The following is a 19429-nucleotide window of genomic DNA, read 5'->3' as shown; positions in this document are numbered from 1 at the left end:
TCCTGCTCTTATTAAAGGAGCCAGGGAGGGGTCCCACAGTGCATCCCAGCCCTGGGGACCCTGGGGCCATGATTGCTCCAGGCTGCGTTCCCAAGCACAGTGGGAGAGGAAGGGCCCCATTTTCCTCGCAGACTGAGGCTGAGGGCTGAGTTGGAGACACGCCTCCTCTGGGTTGGGAGGTGGGTACACACAGCTATTGGGCCCTAGATCCTGTGCATGTGGTTGGGATCAGACAGGTCAGCTGGCCCCAGCCTTGCCTCTCTCCCGCCAGTCCTGTCATGAGCACATCCAGAAAGAAGACATGAGGCTGCACCGCTTACCTGGCCACTGGCACTCCAGGAAGCTCTGGTAGCTTGGCCTTTCCTGGACAGACTGCAGAGCTGAGCAGGGCATTGCTGGCCTGTCCCTCATTACCCAAGGCAAAGGGCAGGACAGGCCCTTGGAAGCAGCTCTTGGAGGAGATGAGCATTTTGTTTTGCACAGCAAGATGCTGCTGCTGCCCTGACTGGGATGAGGGTGAGGGCTGATGGGTGTGGCCCTGGATGTGGTGGTTTTCCCTTGGCCACTAGCCCATCTCCAATGACCCCTTAATCTGCAGCAGCTCACAGGCTAGGGGTGAGGAACCCCTGACTTCTCTTAGCCTGAGCCTTTCTCCCAAGTTGCAGAGCCTCTCTGGGCCTCAGTGCTGCCGTCTGTAAATGGTGGAGTGAATACGCTGTAAAGGACCTTCCATCCATTTTGCTGAATTCCAGAGTCCTTTCAGAAGACTGACTTCAGTCTGCTGGGCTGTCCTGACCTCTGGCAGGCTCTAAGCCTCGCTGGGCATGCAGTCAACAGGGTGGGCCTGGAGGTCCGTGAACTGCAGGCCGTGTACCCATGACGTAAATGGCGGCACTGGAGCAAGCTGGGGCAGGGGGTGGGCAAACCCTCACTGACAGCACACCCCAAGTGGCCTGTGAATCATTCACCTGTGACCTCTGTGGGCCTGCGGGGGGACAGCAGGGGCACATGACATTTGCCTGGGCCCTGACCAATAAACCCTTAGACCCTGCTGTGGTTGGGGAGCAGGGGTACCTTTGGGAGGGGAGGACTTTATTTAAACAGAGGTTCTAGTGTGGGACCAAGAGAGGCAGCAGCTGGGTCTTGGGGCAGATTCATTCCTGTTGGGCCTCAGTTTCTCTTCCCCACATTGAGGGACTTGTGCCAGGTGACATGCAGGGTCTCCCTCTGCCCTAACAGGATATGCATGATGACAGACACTGTGATGTATTCTGAAAGGGTCCAGGGCGAAGCACAGGGAGAGGGTGGATTTGTGTAGGGTGCAGCTCTGGAGAAGAAGCTGGATCACTCCTGGTCCCACTCCCTAGGCTCTGAGCAAGTCAGGCTCCTGGCTCTGGTTGTGGCTCCCCCAAATGAAGTACTGACCTCAGCCTATGAGAGGAGGGTTGAGGGAGGCTCTGGAAAGTCCAGCCACACCTGAGTCCCCAGCAGTAGCCTTGGGGCAGGGGGCACCCACAGAATCCCAGAGATGATGTGAGAAGTGGGCAGAGAGAGCCTGGTGCCTCTGTTTGCCACCACCTCCCCAGGAAGGAGGGAGAGCCTTTCTCTGGCTGGTTCCACTAAATGTGCCAGCCCAAATGCAGGGCACGGGCTCTGGTTCTGCCAGGAGCCTGCAACACCCCCAGGAAGGGTATGGAACTGCGGAAGAGCGAGGACGTGCAGGGTGCACAGGCACTCATGCTTACTGGGACTGGGCAGCTCACTGGGATTCTATCCTTTCCAACCGGCATCAGCCAGCTCTTGTCCCCTGACAAGTGAGGACAGCCTGACCCTGCCCTCAAATGCAGCCAGCCCTGAGTTCATGTGATGCTGATGGAACCCCAGCATACTTCCCTGCCTCCTTTGAGATTTGCGAGCCCTTGCTGCAGTTCAGATTCAACAAGGCCCTCTGCCCACCCTCTCACTAGGCCTCACCCAACACCGGTGGCACTGGAGCCTCTGGCTGGGCACAGTGGCTCACTTTGGGAGGCTGAGGCAGGAAGATTGCTGGAACCTGAGAGTTCAAGACCAGCCTGGGCAATATAGTGAGACCCTGTCTCTACAAAAATAAAATAAAATAATTAGCTGGGTGTGTTGGTGTGTGCCTGTGGTCCTAGCTACTCGGTAGGCTGAGGTGGGAAGATCCCAGAGCCTGGAAGGTCAAAGTCGCAGTGAGCCGAGATCGCACCACTGCACTCAATCCTGGGTGACAAAATGAGACCCTGCCTCAAAAATAAAAATAAATAAATAAGAGCCTCTGGACAGAGCCTTGGGGGCTGAAGTGTTTTAAAAGGGTCCTGGAAGAGTCCAAGGGCAGACAGGGCTATATCAGACCCTTACAACAAAATTCACAGAGCAGACAGGCAGGAGTCCTTCCTGTAGGTGAGCCTGACTACTGTAGTGAGTGCTTCATGTACAGAAGACCCGCCCAGTCCATACTCCAGGGGTGACCTCTCCCAGCTGCTGCAAGAGCACCTGGCTGCCCAGAGAGCACGTTGGTTGGTAGCGTTGGCCAGCAAGGACCCTAGCACCTCAGTGATCTCACTGATGTTCAGAGCAGCCTGGCAGGGTCCAGCTCTGGTCCCTCCACCATTCCAGTTCCCACCTCCTTCCCAGGATGAGGATTCTCTCTTCAGTCATGATCTTGAGGAAGTGTAAGATTCTTCCTAATCAATCCCAAATGGCACTTCACAGTCACCTGGGACAGGGTAGAGCGAGGCCCAGGGAGACACGACACTTCACAATCACCAGGGACAGGGTGGGGAGAGGCCCGGGGAGACACGGCCCATTCACGGACTCAGGCAGTTTCCTCCCCTGTAAGGGCTGAGTCCCAGGCTACAGTGGAACTCAAACACACTGGCCCTGCCCTCGGGGGCCAGGATGTGGGGCTGAGAATGACAGATACCCAAGGGGCCAAAGGGCCTTAACGTGAGCAGATGTATCCAGGTTGCACAGCCGAACCACTCGCTTATCCTAGATAGCAGCCCTGGCCCTGGACACTTGCCCCACCCCCGCCTGCAGCCCGGGCCCTCATGCAGTCAATCATGCAACCTCTAGCCCTGCTTCTCCCAGGCCCACTACTCCTTTTACCAGTCAACCCCATCTGCTGCCCCGTCCTGCCCTGCCCTCCTGCTCTTGCCCCTCTCACTCATCTTTCTTCCCGCAGAAATGCCCTTCTCCAGTCCCACTAGGTCCCAGGCGGATCCGTCCTTGCAGGCCTAGCTCATATGAAGCCCCCGTTCCCCTAGAAAGAAGCCTCCTCTCTTCACAGCCCCTTTCCAGACACGGACCCATGTTTCATTGCTTTGGTGGGGGCTGTCTTGCCTCCAAAGTCAACAGTCCTCAGTGGTGTCTGCTTTCCATCCATTCCCGGGGCACAGTGCAGGCCGCCTTGCCAGGGGCCCGTGCTCCACAGCAGTTGGGGACGAGGACAGAACATAGGTTGACATGGGAGGGGTTGGACTCTGAAGGGCCTGACTCCCAGAGCAGGTCAGCATCTCAGACTGGCTGGAGAAGCATCTGTGCAAACAACCCCTCTGGTGTCTCCAGGATGGATGGGCCCCAGGGAAATGGAGCCCCAGGCAAACTCAGGCCAGGAGTAGACAGCAAGACAGCAAGTTGATGCCGATGCCTCAGGAGAAGGGGAAGAAAAGATGGACACCCTCTGTGCCTCGCTCCATAGTCACACAGGGCACCAGAGGCTCAGGCCTGGCCCTCCTGGGGCCATGTGCCCACACCAGGCAGCTATGATGCCAGTGTGGCAGGACACCTCCAGGCACTGCCCTGCAGCTTGGTGTGGAGCTCCAGCTGAAGGAAGACCACAGAGTGGCCAGGCCATAGCCAGTGACCCAGATGTAGTGGTTGATGGAGAGGGTGTCCTGAAAGGGACCAGGGCACAGCATGGCCCCATGAAGTCCTCTGAAGGGACTGCCGACTTCTTTGTCAGCGAGCCCCCCCAGGGGCCTCCTGCGTAGCCGCCCTGTTCCCTGTCTGGAGTATGGTCTGGAACAGCTACCCCACAGTGGGAGCTGGCAGGCATCTGAGGGACCCGAGTGCTGACCAAGCCTCTGTCCATTCACACCGCCCCCGAGGATGCTGGAGCCACTGCGTGATCAGGGTGCTCACTGTGCATGCCCCTTGCCTGCTGCAGCACCAGAGAAGGCTGGAGGGATGCTGAGGCCAGAGGGGTGGCCAGGGGCTGCTGGAGAGGCACTTAGTGTCACTGTGTGAGTGAAGCAGGTGCTCACTAGTAGGGCCCTAAGGAGGGCCCCAGGACCTCAGCTGTCACTCTTCCAGAAGGATGGCTGACCACTGGGGCCCAGCAAGGGACAGGGGCTGCCCTCTTATGGGCACCTGGGAAAGGATAAGGTGAGGGTCTGGGTTAAAGTCAGTGTGAGGGATAGAATTAGGGATTAGGGTTGAAGTCAGGTCAGTGTCAAGTTAGATTTATGGACTGGAGTGAGAGTGAGCGTCAAGGTCAAACTCAGATCGGGTCAGGGCTTCTCTGGTTGGCTTTGTCAAGGGTTGTACAGACACGTACTCTGGCGTTTACTCTTGCTGTGAGCGAGAACCTGGGATGGGGTCCTGGCTGCCAGGTCTTGGTCTCTCTGGGACCTTGGCCAAGTCCTTTTCGTAACTGGGTCCTGTTTGTTGTCTGTAAATGAAGGAGCTGCCCAGACACCCCTGCTCTACCATCAGGAGTCCCGTCTGCTGCGAAGGGCAGGTAAGAGATGCAGCTTGGGCTCTGGATGCATTGAAGAGGGCCCACGTGTGGGCTAAGCACTTTACGGACTTTATCTCAACTTCCTCGAGACCAAAGCCCCAGGAATCACAACCCAGGAAACCTAGGCCCTCCAGGGCAAGCAGAAGCACACACTCTGTCCCTGATAAACAGGGGGCTGGGTAGCTATGGGGGACTGGACCCACACGGCCTCACACCAGAGCCCAGGTGCCAGCTGGGTGACTGCACAACTCCAGCACTACCAGGTGCAGAGCTGGAGCCCAGGTGTTTGGCCACCTGTCCCTGTTCCCTGCCCTGGAAAGAACTGCTTCAAGACAGGCAAGTTTGTCCCAAAGTGATCTTCACATATGTCCCCTGGCTGAGGCCTGGCCTCTCACATCCAGAAGTATTTGGAAAGAGGTGGAAGTGAGGGAGTGTGGTCCAGTCATCAGGGTCAGGTGGAGGGTGATAGGTCCAGCGGCCCATTAAATTCAGAGCAGTAGCTCTGATCTGTGAAAAAGCACACAAGAGAGTGTTTGGTTTGTTTGTTCGTTTATTTGTTTTGGCAGTAGGATACCAGCAATAATGAGATGAGGCTAAGGGAGGCCTCATCAGTGTCTGGAAAACTAATCATGTTTCATTCTTTTGGCAGGGGCTGTCTTGCCTCCAAAGTCAACAGTCCTCAGCTGAGGTTCTCTTGAGAGAACGGATATCCAGAAGTTAGACTGAAGGCAACGGTAATGGTCTGGGACAAGGTGACCACAGCATTCTGAGACGACAGGTGGGCCAGGTGTCCTGCAGGCAAGAGCCAAAAGACGCTAATGGTCTGGCCTCTCTCTGCCTCCAGGAACCTAAGTTGTTCCTTCTCCTACAGCGGAGCTACTCCCCTTTTCGAAATCCTCACTATTCCTAACCCACACTGTCCAGCTGGGTTCTTCTGGAGATATTACTATGTATCATCCCAGATGTGCGGACTGCGCCAGCAGCACCACCTTAGGAGTGATCACTCCTGAGATAATGATCATGATCATTATCATCAATATCCACAACTGCCCAGTGCTCGCACGCAGAGCCAGGAGCTAAGAGTGACCGGATTAGCATCTCCCACACCAACCCCTGCCTTGGTCAGTAGCCCAGGTTCCTCACGCAGGGATGGAGGTGGGCAGAGAAGAGTGAGGAGGGTGAATTATACGGCAGGGTCTCTCACAGCTAGTGTGGGTCTTTTCTCATTCCCCCTCCCTGCCTCATAACTAAATATTTTATTTAAATGAGTGGCACCTTCCTGAAGAATTGCCACAATTAGACTCCACTCATCTGTTCAGGTTTTTTTTTTTTTTAGTTCATCTTTTAAGGCACCTGCTGTCTGTGGGTGGTAGGGGACATGAAACGTTCCACACAGCAACCCCCAGATAGCTGCCTATGGCTGGTTCTCTTGGCTATGAGGGCGGTACCATTGTCCGACTGGATGTGCTCCAGGAGTTCAGATATGTAGCAGTATGTTTAGGAGTTGTCAAGCAGCACCCCCCACATTCCCCACAAATGGGAATTGCTGTGTCATACCCAAGAAAGGCATCTACTGTCATTAGCACCCAGTGGGTACTCCTGGCAGGAGGGGAGGGGGTCTGTGGAGTCTATTTTCCAGGACTGGCCAGGTCAGTGTACTGGAGTGCACAGTTCACTGTGGCAGTCACCTTGACTGTGGAGCTGGTACACTTGCAGGCTTGCTTAGCCTCGTGTGCTGGCTTCAGTAGGCTTTGACATGGGCCCCAGTCCTGAGCCATAGACAGATGGCCAGGCCTCGTGTGATGGTGTATCCAGGTGGCTCTGATCCTCATCTGGGCTATGCAGAATCGGTCAGCTTGTTGGTTTCACTGACGTTCACTGCCAAAGGGTCCTTTTCCACGGGTTTTCAGAGGCCCCAGGCCCTGTGCAATCTGTAGCCTAATGTTTGTCCCAACCAGGGTTGGGACTTGACATCCACTTGTTCCATTGTCAAGCGTCAGACCACACGGTCAGCCCACTGGCTGTGAACTTTGGAGGGGGCAGTTTCCAGGGCACCACAGCCTGCACCAGTGCCCCTGGCAGACTTCTCTCTTCATATGCAGCTTTTTTCAGTTTTTCTGTGGGTCCTGTAGCTTGGCTGATCTGACTGCGAATCAGGCCCAGCCCTCCTCAGGGACTGAGCTATGGTGAAGTCCTCAAGGAGGCTGAGGTGCTGGTGCAGATCCCAGGCCTGGGGTAGCTGCACCTGGCGGGTGACTGGCCACTTTTTCAGGCAGGTGGGAGATTCCATTGACGCCTGGCTTCCTCCTTTCTTGGCTGCCCCCCTGTGATTTGATGACAGACGTTTGCTGGGCAGTGTCCACCGTGTTGGTGTCTTTCCTCCAGACCCACCGTGTAAGAGGCTGCCTGGGAGGAACCATGCGTGGGGAGCTCTACCCTCAGTGTCTACCTACACCCAACTGCAAGCCAGTAATTGCTGCTCAAGGGGGTGTGCTGGGCCATCAAGTGACTGCTGTACTCAGAACACCAGGGGTCACCTTTGCTGACTGCCAGCATCCTGCTGCAACTGGCTCCAGGCTGAGTAATTGTCCACCACGCACGCTCATAATTTTCAAGGCTCTTCAGGACTAACTGGCTGGGGAGGGCAGTCCGCACAGCTGCTGGATGGTTTCCTTACGCACCTCTTTCTCTCTAGCTCTTTAGTGCTGTGGCCCCTGCCCTCTTCTATTCTATGTTGCTTTACCACCATCAAGTGGCTGGGCAGGCGAAACCTGGTGGGCTCCCAGGTGTGTCCTTGTCCCACCGGCCACTGTCCTAACTGTGGCTCTTCCCCGCTGGGAGCAGGCCTTGCAGTCAGGAGTCACAGCATCGGCTGATGTGCAGAGCTGCTCTCTCCTTCCAGGCCCCCTGACCCAGCCTCCTCCTCTATTTCATCCTGTCTGGTTTTGTTTTTGTTTTTAAAACTCCCTGAGCCCAGGAACTCGCTGGACATCAGGAGGGGCAGTGTTTGGGTGGCTGGTTTCAATCCTTCCTCTTGCTACTCAGCCTGCAAACATTCCTCAGCAGGTAAGACAGAGGGGGCACCCTGTTCCCTTCCTCTCACCTTCCCTGGGTGACAGCATGCCTGGGTGATCCTGGGGTCTTCCACATCTCTTCCTTTGGTCAGCCACGTGGGCCTTTTCTGTCTTCTCTCCAGAAAGACGTTGTACCCTTACTGGCCTCAGGTTTGGGATCAATTTATCAAACTGTGAAACAATTTCCAAGTGACAGCATGGGTGGCTACGTGACTGCAGTTGCTGGTGGACTTGGTACACTTCCATGCATCCAGCCAGGGACAAGACAATGAGCCCACGTGGATTTAGACAGTTTATTGTTTACAAGAACAGCAGAAGCAAGATGGGCAAGAGGTCAATTCCCTTGTCCCTCATCCCACAGTCTGACTCTGACCTGGAGGGGTCAGATGACAGTGTGAGCAGAGGGTCACTCAGTCGTTTAGGAGCTGCCCCCATATTACAGTCAAGCAATATTGTAGCCTGCAGATGAGAAAGACCTCTCAGTGGCTTCTCCCAAGTCTTAGCTTCCCTGGCTCCAGGAGGAATTGTAGGGCATTCAGCCGAGACACAGGCTGGACTGCAGTTGAGCCTTGCTTATGTGGCCTGCATGGATACGTGCAAGATTTCCAGGGAGCTGTGCAGAGTCACAGCCCATTCTCCACTCCGTTTCCTAATGGAGATCTGACACCCCTCCCTCACCCACCTTCAGAGCTTCCCTTCATCCCTGGTCAGGTCCTGATGGAGAGCGCACCCCTTAGTGCTGAGCACTCTCATCTGGGATTCCTCCCTCCTCGTCCCCACTTCTGTTCCATCAGCACCTCTGTTAGCCCGAAGGTAACATGGGTCTTGGGCACATCTGCTTCTCTCTGTGCCCATGCACGCTCTTCTCCAGGCTCTGGTCCCCTCCCAGCTGGACACCTCCTGCCCGAGCCTCCTCCCTGGTCTTCCTGCTGCCTCTCCCGCCCCCATCCCAGCCAGGTGCCAGCAGCCAGAGGCAGCCTCGTGAAATCAGCCCTGCTCACACCCCTCCATGGCTTCCCAGTGGCTAGAATCAATCCAGCCTCTTTCTCTTGACTCACAGGCCCGGTCCCTGGGGTCACTCTGGAATCCCTCTGCCAGCCCTTCGTGACTCCTACCCCCTTTCCTCTCTGTGCTCTCGTCCCTCTTGCCACCTGTCTTGATGTTCCTGGAGCCCCCTGAGCCTCTCCCTCCTCATGGCCCTGCACTGGTGTCCCCTGCCTGTTCCTCACTCTCCCTGAAGCAGGCTCATTCTTGTCCTTCAGGTTCCAGGCTAAACAGTGCTTCCCACGAGAGGCTTCCCTGACCCGTGGTTTGCCGCCTCTGCCCTCTCCCTGCATCCAGTCATTGTGCATGTTTTGTCCTCACTGACACCCTTTCCTGGCTAAATTCCCCGCTCCTTGCTGGACTAGGTGCCTGGGGAGGGCAGGGAGAGGCCTCCTCTATTTTGGTCACTACTTCATCCCCAGGACCTTGAACTGTGCTCTGCACAAGGTCCATTAAGTAAGTGAATGACAACGAGGCAGCAGCTCCGCAGCACCTTCTACACCCTCCTCCTCGCCATCTAATCTAGTTTCGTGAATGGCATAGCCGGGAATTCAAGGCAGCTGTTGCTCCTCAGTGTGGCGCTAGTTGGGGAGCTAGAGGGAAGGGTTCAGTTCAACTCCAGGACAGGGTCTGAATAATTCAGAACACGATTTTTTTCTTTTGCCACGAAGTCTCACTCTGCCACCCAGGCTAAAGTGTAGTGGCATGATCTCCACTCACTGCAATCTCTGCCTCCCAGGTTTGAGTGATTCTCCTGTCTCAGCCTCCCAAGTAGCTGGGATTACAGGTGTGCACCACCACACCTGGCTAATTTTTGTATTTTTAGTAAAGACAGTGTTTCATCATGTTAGCCAGGCTGGTCTTGAACTCCTGACCTCAAGTGATCCACCCACCTCAGCCTCCCAAAGTGCTGGGATTACAGGCATGAGCTACCATACCTGGCCCAGATCATTATTGATGACACCACTGAGGCTGGGGAGCCATGACCCTGCCCCCTTAAGAACCCTGCTCCAGGCCGGACGCCGGTGGCTCAAGCCTGTAATCCCAGCACTTTGGGAGGCCGAGACGGGCGGATCACGAGGTCAGGAGATCGAGATCATCCTGGCTAATACGGTGAAACCCCGTCTCTACTAAAAAATACAAAACACTAGCCGGGCAAGGTGGCGGGCGCCTGTAGTCCCAGCTACTCCGGAAGCTGAGGCAGGAGAATGGCGTAAACCTGGGAGGCGGAGCTTGCAGTGAGCCGAGATTGCGCCACTGCACTCCAGCCTGGGCGATAGAGCGAGACTCCGACTCAAAAAAAAAAAAAAAAAAAAAGAATCCTGCTCCAAATTGAAACAGTAACACGCATCCATGAGCTAGGACAGGGAAGAGAATGACAAGGACTCTAAACCACCTGGCAGTGAAATTTCCAATGGAAAGGAGACCCGCTGGACCCCTTGGTGCTGGGGGTGGAGTCAGAGAGGGCAGCACTCCTGGAGACTCAGATCGGTTTTCAGGTTGTTGCCCCAGCACCAAGCCGAGAAGTGAGCAAGGAGGATTTGAAGCATCAAGTCCACACCGAGGTGTGCTCAGTGGGAAATCCCTCAGCCCTGACCAGCCAGCAATTCCAAGACCCAGGGGTGAAGGGAGGTGCAGGTGAGGGTGAGTAGAACCTGTGGCTTTTCCTGGAAGGCAGGGAACAGGAGTGGGAAGTCACAGCTTGGGCAACGGGGGACCGAGCTGCAGGGCCGCGTGACCCTGTGCCCCATGGGATGTGGCTGTCTTCCTCAGCTCCTGGGCCTCAGAGCAGTGCTGCAGCCCATGCCAGGGAGTGTGAAGACAGAGCTAACCGGAGTGCCCTGGGGTGCCTTTGGGTGGAGGTTGCTGGCGGCTGGGACAGATGAGTCCTGCCCACTGTCTCCTCTGGGGACAGTGACATCTTTCCCTGCTCTGATGGCTTGAAAGGACCTGCATGGCCGAGCTGCCCAGGGGAACATTGAGGTGCTTCCTCTGTGTTCTGAGGAGCCAGGTGCTATCTGCACCCCAGTTGCTGGAGCCCAGAGGGTGGCAACCTGGAGCTAGGACAGCGGTGCCTGGTGCAGTGAGGGCTCTGGGTCTGTGTGGCCTGGTTAGCACAGGACCATGAGGAATGGGTGAGGACCATCAGTAAGGGGCCATCTCCAAGGCCTACCTTCAGAGGCAAGCTCTTCTCTACCACACAATTGCTTTGATCCTCGTGGGAAATGTGGTGGACCCTTCTAAGGGGCGGCAGAGAGCACTGGAGGAGAGAGAAAGGGGCCAGCAGGCACATGGGAGATACTTTGACCTCAGGGAACCACCGTTTCAAACCAGAAGGGATCTTTTATGCCCTGCTGTCATGCAGCCAAACCAGGCTCACTATGAGAAACAAAGCGGACAAACGTGCAAGCAGGTGCATCCACGCATCTGTACATCCTCTGAGCAGTGCAGACAAGTGGCTGCAGAGGCCCCCGGCCTGTCTTAGGCACTAGCACAGGACTACTCATCACTAGTTCCTGCATTTCGTTCAGGTTTGGCCAAGGCATCCCTAGGGACAAGCACGGGTGACAGCAGGTAAGCTGAAATCAACCTGTGCTTACACAGTGAGTCTTGCCAGTGCCTCCGAGGAAAGGTGACCTTGGTGAAGTAAGTGGTCACTGGTTTCCTGTGTGCCTGGTCCTGCTGGAGAAAGAGCCTGGAAAACATGCCTAGTCTGTGTGGTCACAGGAGGAAAGGACAGAGGTGGAGGCTCTGTCTTGGCAGACAGCACCATGAAACTGGATCTTGAAGAATGGATTTGCCAGAGTGAGGAATGGCTTGCCTGGCAGAGGGGAAGGCAGAGATAAAGGTCCAGAGGTAGAAGGGCCTGGCTTTCCAGAATGCAGAGAGCTGGGAGATGACTTGCGGGGAGGTCAGGCAAACCCCAAGTGAGAAAGGCTTTCAAAACCCGCAGGGGCATTTCCCCATATCCCATAATGTTCAGCGTCTCAGTAGTTTTTTTTTTCTGCTCTGGTGGTGGCTTTCAAACATATCCACCAATTCTTCCACACTCTCCCCATCAAAGGCCACGAACTTCACCTTAAACCATGGCCCTTAATAATTGCCGCAGGAGGGAGCCGAGTACCTTCTGAGGCTGCTTATAGAAAGCCACACAGGTCCTGCCAGTTCTCCTGGGATGCTTGTTCTGGGATCCTTTTAACCATCGTGCTAGGAGTCTGGCAGCCCTGAGCTGCCATGTGGGGACACCTCAGAGAGAGACCCGGTAGACCCAGCCTATCCAGCATCCAGTGCCTAGAGTCTTACCAGCCCAAACACTGGGTGCATGAGTGAGGACACTTGCGTGTGACTGCAGCCTCCATGGACTGGAACCTTAGAGATGCCCTCAGGCAACAGCTGCCTAGCAGCCCAGTCAGCCCCAGATTCCTGAGCAAAATAAACCTCGGCTATTGTTTCAAGCCATTGTTTTGGGATGGCTTTTTAGTGCAGCACTAGGTAAACAGGGCAGTCCTTGCCAAACCTACTATTCATCTTTTAACTTTTAGAGTTTTTCTATACTTCTACTTAAAAATGGGAATCTATTAAAATGGGAAACTTCATATACCTGTGTACATGGAAATCCAGCATCAATGACCATAAACGGAAGACAATTCTATAAACACAGGAAACAAAGGCATGTGTTTGGTTTCTACACAGATGCTGCTGTCTCTTGGAGCCTGCACCTCGGCAGAGGCTGATTCCAGCTTGCAGTTCTCCACTACTTGCAGGTGTGGCATTGAAATCATTCCTTGGTATTATCTGTCTTTGTGATTAATGATAGTTTAAGATGGTACATAGCCACAACAAGTGACAGAATTTAATTTCACTAGAAATTTTAAATTGCAGAGCTGAAACAACAGAATGCCCCTTGGTGAAAAAGCAATGTCAAGCAGATGAGTAGTTTTTCCACAGTAAAAGTAACTCAGCAATGAGTATTTATTTTTGGCTACAGGCAGGCATGCAGAGCTTTTTTTTTTTTTTTTTTTTTTTTTTTTTTTTGAGATAGAGTCTCACTCGGTCACCCAGGCTGGAGTGCAGTGGCACAATCCCAGCTCATTGCAATCTCTACCTCCCAGGTTCAAGTGATTCTCCTGCCTCAGCCTCCCGTGTAGCGGGGATTACAGGCATGCACCATTACGCCCAGCTAATTTTTCTATTTTTGGTAAAGACAGGATTTCACCATGTTGGCCAACCTGGTCTCGAACCCCTGACCTCAGGTGATCTGCCCACCTCGGCCTCCCAAAGTTCTGGGGTTACAGGCGTAAGTCACCATGCTCAGGCTCAAAGCATTCTTTAAATGAAATGCTTAGTATAGTCAAATACTGATAACCTGCTGGGCAGAGATCAAGGCGAGACTGGACTAAATTCACCAGGTGCTAGTCATTGAGTGTCTGCTGTGAGGCAGATGCTTTGCTAAGGCTGGGCATTAAAAAAGGCCCAGTAGGCCAGGTGCAGTGGCTCCCAGCAGTTAGGGAGGTCAAGGTGGGAGGATCACTTGAGCTCAGGAGTTTGAGCTCTATGAGCCTCGGCAACATAGTGAGACCTCATCTGTATAAACATTTTAAAAATTAGCTGGGCATGGTGGCATGTGCCTGTAGTCCCAGCTACTCAGGAGGCTGAGGTGGGAGGATTACTTGAGCCCAAGAGGTTGAGGCTGCAGTGAGCCTTGTTTGCATTACTGCACTCCAGTTGGGGCAACATAGTGAGCCGTGTCTCCACCAAAAAAAAAAAAAGAAGTCCAACACTTAGCTCTTAACTCCAATGGTTCAACCATGCAAATAATTCTTCTCTGTACTACCTCCTGTCCAGTTCTGCTACCACCCCTTAGTTCAGTTTCTCCTTCCTTCTGTCTTACAAATGATGTCATGGGTGATTTCCTGTGGTTAGTGTGGATTCCCTCCATGAATCACAGAGCAACTTTCTATCATCCCAGTTCTGAGTCCACTGCACAACAGGAAAGGTGTCTTCTGGAACTGACTTCTATCCTCCTTTCCAGTCACAATCCTGGCATTTATTAAATCTTGTAATCTATCATTCTGCCATATGAATCTTCTAAGACAGTGGCCCCCAACCTTTTTGGCACCAGAGACCAGTTTTGTGGAAGACAATTTTTCCACAGACTAAGGGTTGGGTGGGGTGGGATGGGGGGTGGTGATTTCGGAATGATTCAAGTGCATTACATTTGTTGTGCACTTTATTTCTATTACTATTACACTGTAATATGTAAAGAAATGATTATACAACTCACCAGAATGTAGAGTCAGTGGGAGCCCTGAGCTTGTTTTCCTCCAACTAGCGATGGTCCTATCCAGGGGTGATGGGAGACAGTGACAGATCATCAAGCATTAAGTTCTCGTAAGGAACCTGCAACCTAGATCCCTTGCATGCACAGTTCACAATGGGGTTTGCACTCCTATGAGAATCTAATGCTGCTGATCAGACAGGAGGAGGTGCTCAGGTGGTAATGCTGGTGATGGGGAGTGGCTGAAAGTACAGGTGAAGCTTTGCTTACTCGCCCACCACTCACCTCCTGCTCTGTGGCCCAGCTCCTAATAGGCCATGCTCCTAATAGGCCATGGACCAGTACTATGAGCATGGACTACTACCGTGAAGGGAGTTGGGGACCCCTGCTCCAGAATTTACCCTCATTCTCCATGCCCATTCACTCCTCAATGCTTTCACCTATGCCAACTGATTTTAATATTGTTCTTCTGATTTTAATGTTGTTCTGCATTGGTCAAGTTTGCAGCAGGAGACAGATGGTCCTCTTGACAGTTGGAACCATTGGGCCTCTTTCCAAAAGTGTGGGCTGTGTTTAGAGAAACTAACAAGGAGAGGAATCATCCTGCGGCTAGCAATAATGGTGAGACACTTAATATTACTAGCCCTGATGGGGCAGCAGAGAAGGACTTTAATGAGAAACAGATGAGAGAAGGGTTGAAAGACGGCCCCCTGCAGAGGCTGCTGTATGCGTTGGTGTTGGCACTGGGCGGCCCAGAATAAAACAACCACTCCATATGCTGCACCCAACTGGGAGCCAGAGGCCCCCAGAATCCGGTTACAGAGAGAGATGTTAAAGGGTGTAGAGCAGATCTAAAAGGGTAAATGGGAGCTATCCAGCTTGCCTCTTCAATGGATTCATTTCTATATTTATTTCAATAGTTTTTGGGGTACAGGTGGGCTTTGGTTACATGGATAAGTTCTTTAGTGGTGATTTCTGAGATTTAGTGCATCCATCAAGCAGTGTATACCGTACCCAGTATATAGTCTTTTGTCTCTCACTCTGCTCCCAACCGTCCCCCTCCCAAGTTTCCAAAGTCCATTACATCATTCTTATGCTTTTGTGTCCTCATAATTTAGCTTCTGCTTATGAGTGAGAACATACGGTATTTGGTTTTCCATTCCTAAGTTACTTCACTTAGAATAGTGCCTCCAGCTCCATCCGAGTTGCTGCAAAAGACATTATTTTGTTCCTTTTTGTGGCTGAGTGATATTCCATGATGTATATATACCATATTTTCTTGATCCACTTGTTGGTCAATGGGCACTTAGATTGGTTCCATGTCTTTGCAATTGTGAATTGTGCTGCTATAAACATGCGTATGCAAGTGTCTTTTTCATGTAACGATTTCTTTTTCTTTGGGTAGATACCCGGTAGTGGGATTGCTGGATTGAATGGTAGATCCACTTTTAGTTCTTTAAGGAATCTCCACACTGTTTTATACAGTATGGTTGTACTAATTTACATCCCCACCAGCAATGTAAAAGTATTCTCTTTTCACTACTTCCATACCACCAATATCTATTGTTTTGTGACTTTTTAATTATGACCATTCTTGCAGGAGTAAGGTGGTATCTTATTGTAGTTTTAATTTGCACTTCCCTGATGATTAGTGATGTTGAGCATTTTTTCATGTGTTTGTTGACTGTATATCTTCTTTTGAGAACTGTCTTTTTTTTTTTTTTTTTTTTTTTAGATGGAGTCTTGCTCTGTTGCCCAGGCTGGAGTACAGAGGCACGATCTCGGCTCACTGCAAGTTCTGCCTCCCAGGTTCACGCCATTCTCCTGCCTCAGCCTCCCAAGTAGCTGGGACTACAGGTGCCCACCACCACGCCTGGCTAATTTTTTTTATTTTTAGTAGAGATGGGGTCTCACCGTGTTAGCCAGGATGGTCTCGATCTCCTGACCTCATGATCTGCCCACCTTGGCCTCCCAAAGTGCTGGGATTACAGGTGTGAGCCACTGTGCCTGGCTAGAAGTTTTTAAATCTTTTTATTCTTTATTTCTTTCTTTATTTTTTGATGCAGGGTTTCATCCAGCCTGGAGTGCAATGGCACAATCACAGCTCACTGCAGCCACGACTTCAGGTCATCCTCCCACCTCAGCCTCCAGAGTAGCTGGGACTACAGGCGCACGCCACCACACCTGGCTAATTTTTGTATTTTTTGTAGAGACAGGGTTTTGCCATGTTGCCCAGGCTGGTCTCAGACTCCTGGGCTCAAGCGATCCTCCCACCTCAGTCTCCCAAAGTGTTGGGATTTTAAGCATGAGCCACTGCACCAGGCTGAAGTTTTTAATTTTAATGAAGTCCAGCTTATCAATTATTTATTTCATGGATTGTATCTAAAAAGTCATTGCCATACCCAAGGTCATCTAGATTTTCTCTTATGTTGTCTTCCAGGAGTTTCATAGTTTTACATTTAGGTCTATGATCCACTTTGTGTTAATTTTTGCAAAATGTGTCTAGGCATGTGAATGTCTAGGTGTTTCAGCACCATTAGTTGAAGAGACTATCTTTTTTTCTATTGTATTGCCTTTGCTCCTCTGTAAAAAATCAGTTGGCTATATCTATGTGGGTCTATTTCTAAGCTCTCGATTCTGTCTCATGTATCTATTTGTCTCTCCTCTCACCAATACCACACTGTCTTAATTACTGTAGCTTTATAATATGTCTTTTTTTTTTTTTTTTTTTTTTTTTAGATGGAGTCTCACTCTGTCACCTAGGTTGGAGTGCAGTGGCGTGATCTCAGCTCACTGCAACCTCCTCCTTCCAGATTCAAGCAGTTCTTGTGCCTCAGCCTCCCAAGTAGCTGGGACTACAGGCACACGCCACCACGCCTGTAGTCCCAGGCATGTATTTTTAGCAGAGATGAGGTTTCACTATGTTGGCCAGGCTCGTCTTGAACTCCTGACTTCAGGTGATCCACCAGCCTCGGCTTCCCAAAGTGCTGAGATTACAGGCATAAGCCACTGTGCTGACCTATAGTAAGTCTTAAAGTTGGGTAGTATCCGTCCTCTGACTTTGTTCTCCTTCAATATTGTGTTGGCCACTCTGGATCTAGTACCTTTAGATATGTAAACTTTAGAATTGGTTTGTCAATATCCACAAAATAACTTGTTAGGATTTTGATTGGGATTATGCTGACTCTATAGTTCAAACTGGGATGAACTGACATCTTGATAATATTGAGTCTTCCTATCCATAAACATAGACTAAGTATCTCTCCATTTATTTACTTCTTTGATTTCTTTCATTAAGCTTTTGTAGTTTTCCTGGATCTTGTGCATATTTTGTTAGATCTAAGTATTTCATTTTTTTGATTGCTGATATAAATAGTAATGTGTTTTTAATTTCAAATTCCACTGTTCATTGCTAGTATACAGGAAAGTGATTGGCTTATGTATATTAATCTTATATCCTGCAACCTTGCTATAATTGCTTAGTTGTTCCAGGAGGATTATGTATATGTGTGTGTGTGTGTGTGTATGTGTGTGTGTGAACTCTTTCAGACAAGACTGGGTGCATTCAGGGTGGTAAGGCCATAGACTTGTCAAATCTTTCAGACTTCCTACAAAGACAGACAATCATGCCCTCTGCAAACAAAGATGGTTTTATTTCTTCCTTCCCAATCTATATAGCTTTTATTTCCTTTTCTTGTCTTATTGCATTAGCTAGGACTGCCAGTATGATGTTGAAAAGGAGTGGTGAAAGGGGATATCAGGGATATCCTTGCCTTGTTCCTGATCTTAGCAGGAAAGCTTCTAGTTTCTCACCATTAAGTATGATGTTAGCTGTAGGTTTTCTTGTAGATCTTTATCAAGTTCAATTCTTATTCTCTGTCAAGTTAAGGAAGCACTCCTCTATTCCTAGTTGGCTGAGAGTTTTTATCGTGAATGAGTGTTGGGTTTTGTAAAGTGTTTTTCCTGCATCTATGGATATAATCATGTGATTTTTCTTCATTAGTCTGTGGATGTGATGTATTACATCAATTGATTTTTGTGTGTTGAGCCAGTCTTGCATACCTGTGATAAAGCCCACTTTGTGGTAGTGTATGATTCATTTCATACATTGTTGGATTTTATTTGCTGATATTTTGTTGAAGATTTTTGCACTTATGTTCACAAAAGACATTGGTCTGCAGTTTTCTTTTCTTGTAATTTATTTGTCTGGTTTTGGTATTAGGATAAATGCTGGCTTCATAGAATGAGTTACAAACTATTTCCTCTGCTTATATCTTCTGGAAGAGATTGTAGAGAATGAGTATTATTTTTTCCTCAATGTTTGGTGTACAGTTAACCAGTAAACCCATTTGGGCCTGCTGCTTTCTGTTTTTGAAGGTTATGAATTTTTTTATTCAAATTCTTTAATAGATATAGGCCTATTTTGATTGTCTATTTTTACATATGTGAGTTTCAGTAGTTGTGTCTTTTAAGAAATTGGTCCTTTTCATCTAGGTTATCAAATTTGTGGGCATAGTATTTGTTTCTCATTCTTCTAATGTCCATAAGATCTGTGGTGATGTCATCTCTTTTATTTCTGATTTGTGTCTTCTCTCTTTTTTCCTTAGTTAGCTGGCCAGATGCCTATTGATTTTATTGATGTTTTCAAAGAAGCAGCTTTTGATTTTGTTGATTTTCTCTGTCGATTTCCTTGTTTTCAGTTCATTTATTTCAATTTGAATTGTTTTCAGTTTCATTGATTTCTGTTAAAATTTATATTATTTATTTTCTTCTGCTTTGGATTTAATTTGCTCTTTTTTATAGTTTTCTAAGGTGAAAGCTTCGATAATTTTAGATCCTTCTTATTTTCTAATATATGCATTAAATACTAGAAATTTCCCTGTAGGCACAACTTTCAGTGCATCCCACACATTTTTGTAAGCTGTATTTTCATTTTAATTTAGTTCAGAAGATTTTAAAATTTCTCCTGAGATTTCTTCTTTGACCCATGTGTTATTTAGAAGTGTATTGTTTAATCTCCAAGTGCTCTGGTATTTTCCAGCTATCTTTCTGTTACTGATTGCTATTTCTATTATTTTAAATGTGCTAACTTTTTTTTTTTTTTTATGGACTAGAATGTGGTCTATCTTGGTGACTATGCCATGTGATCTTGTGTATTTACTGTTGTTGGATAAAGTAGTTGATAGATGTCAATTATATCCCGTTGATTGATGGTGCTGTTTAATTCAACTATGTCCTTACAGATTTTCTGCCTGCTGGATTTGTCCATTT

At 50.1% G+C, this 19429-nt stretch overlaps 1 protein-coding gene across 11 annotated transcripts in view; it reads left to right on the top strand.

Moving 5' to 3' along the window:
- Nucleotides 1-19429, top strand: part of ALS2CL (ALS2 C-terminal like) — a 46298-nt gene that overhangs the window by 22944 nt on the left and 3925 nt on the right. For 6 of the 11 annotated variants that reach the window (XR_004058842.1, XR_004058834.1, XR_004058841.1 and 3 more), the window contains 4 exons: nucleotides 4706-4762; nucleotides 5412-5540; nucleotides 12574-12644; nucleotides 14659-14779. Coding sequence is in view for 2 of the 11 variants with exons in the window: in XM_030936263.1 (XP_030792123.1) it covers nucleotides 272-352 (81 nt within the window). In the remaining 9 variants the exon portion in view is untranslated. Of the gene's footprint in view, nucleotides 1-271; nucleotides 2130-4705; nucleotides 4763-5411; nucleotides 5541-5633; nucleotides 5746-12573; nucleotides 12645-14658; nucleotides 14780-19429 lie in introns of those variants that run through there. The other 5 variants (XR_004058843.1, XM_030936263.1, XM_010374775.2 and 2 more) reach the window with 3 other exon arrangements.

Source organism: Rhinopithecus roxellana, chromosome 1 (genome assembly GCF_007565055.1).
Source record: "Rhinopithecus roxellana isolate Shanxi Qingling chromosome 1, ASM756505v1, whole genome shotgun sequence".
Classification (NCBI taxonomy): Eukaryota; Metazoa; Chordata; class Mammalia; order Primates; family Cercopithecidae; genus Rhinopithecus; species Rhinopithecus roxellana.
This window is presented reverse-complemented; position numbering and strand designations above follow the sequence as displayed.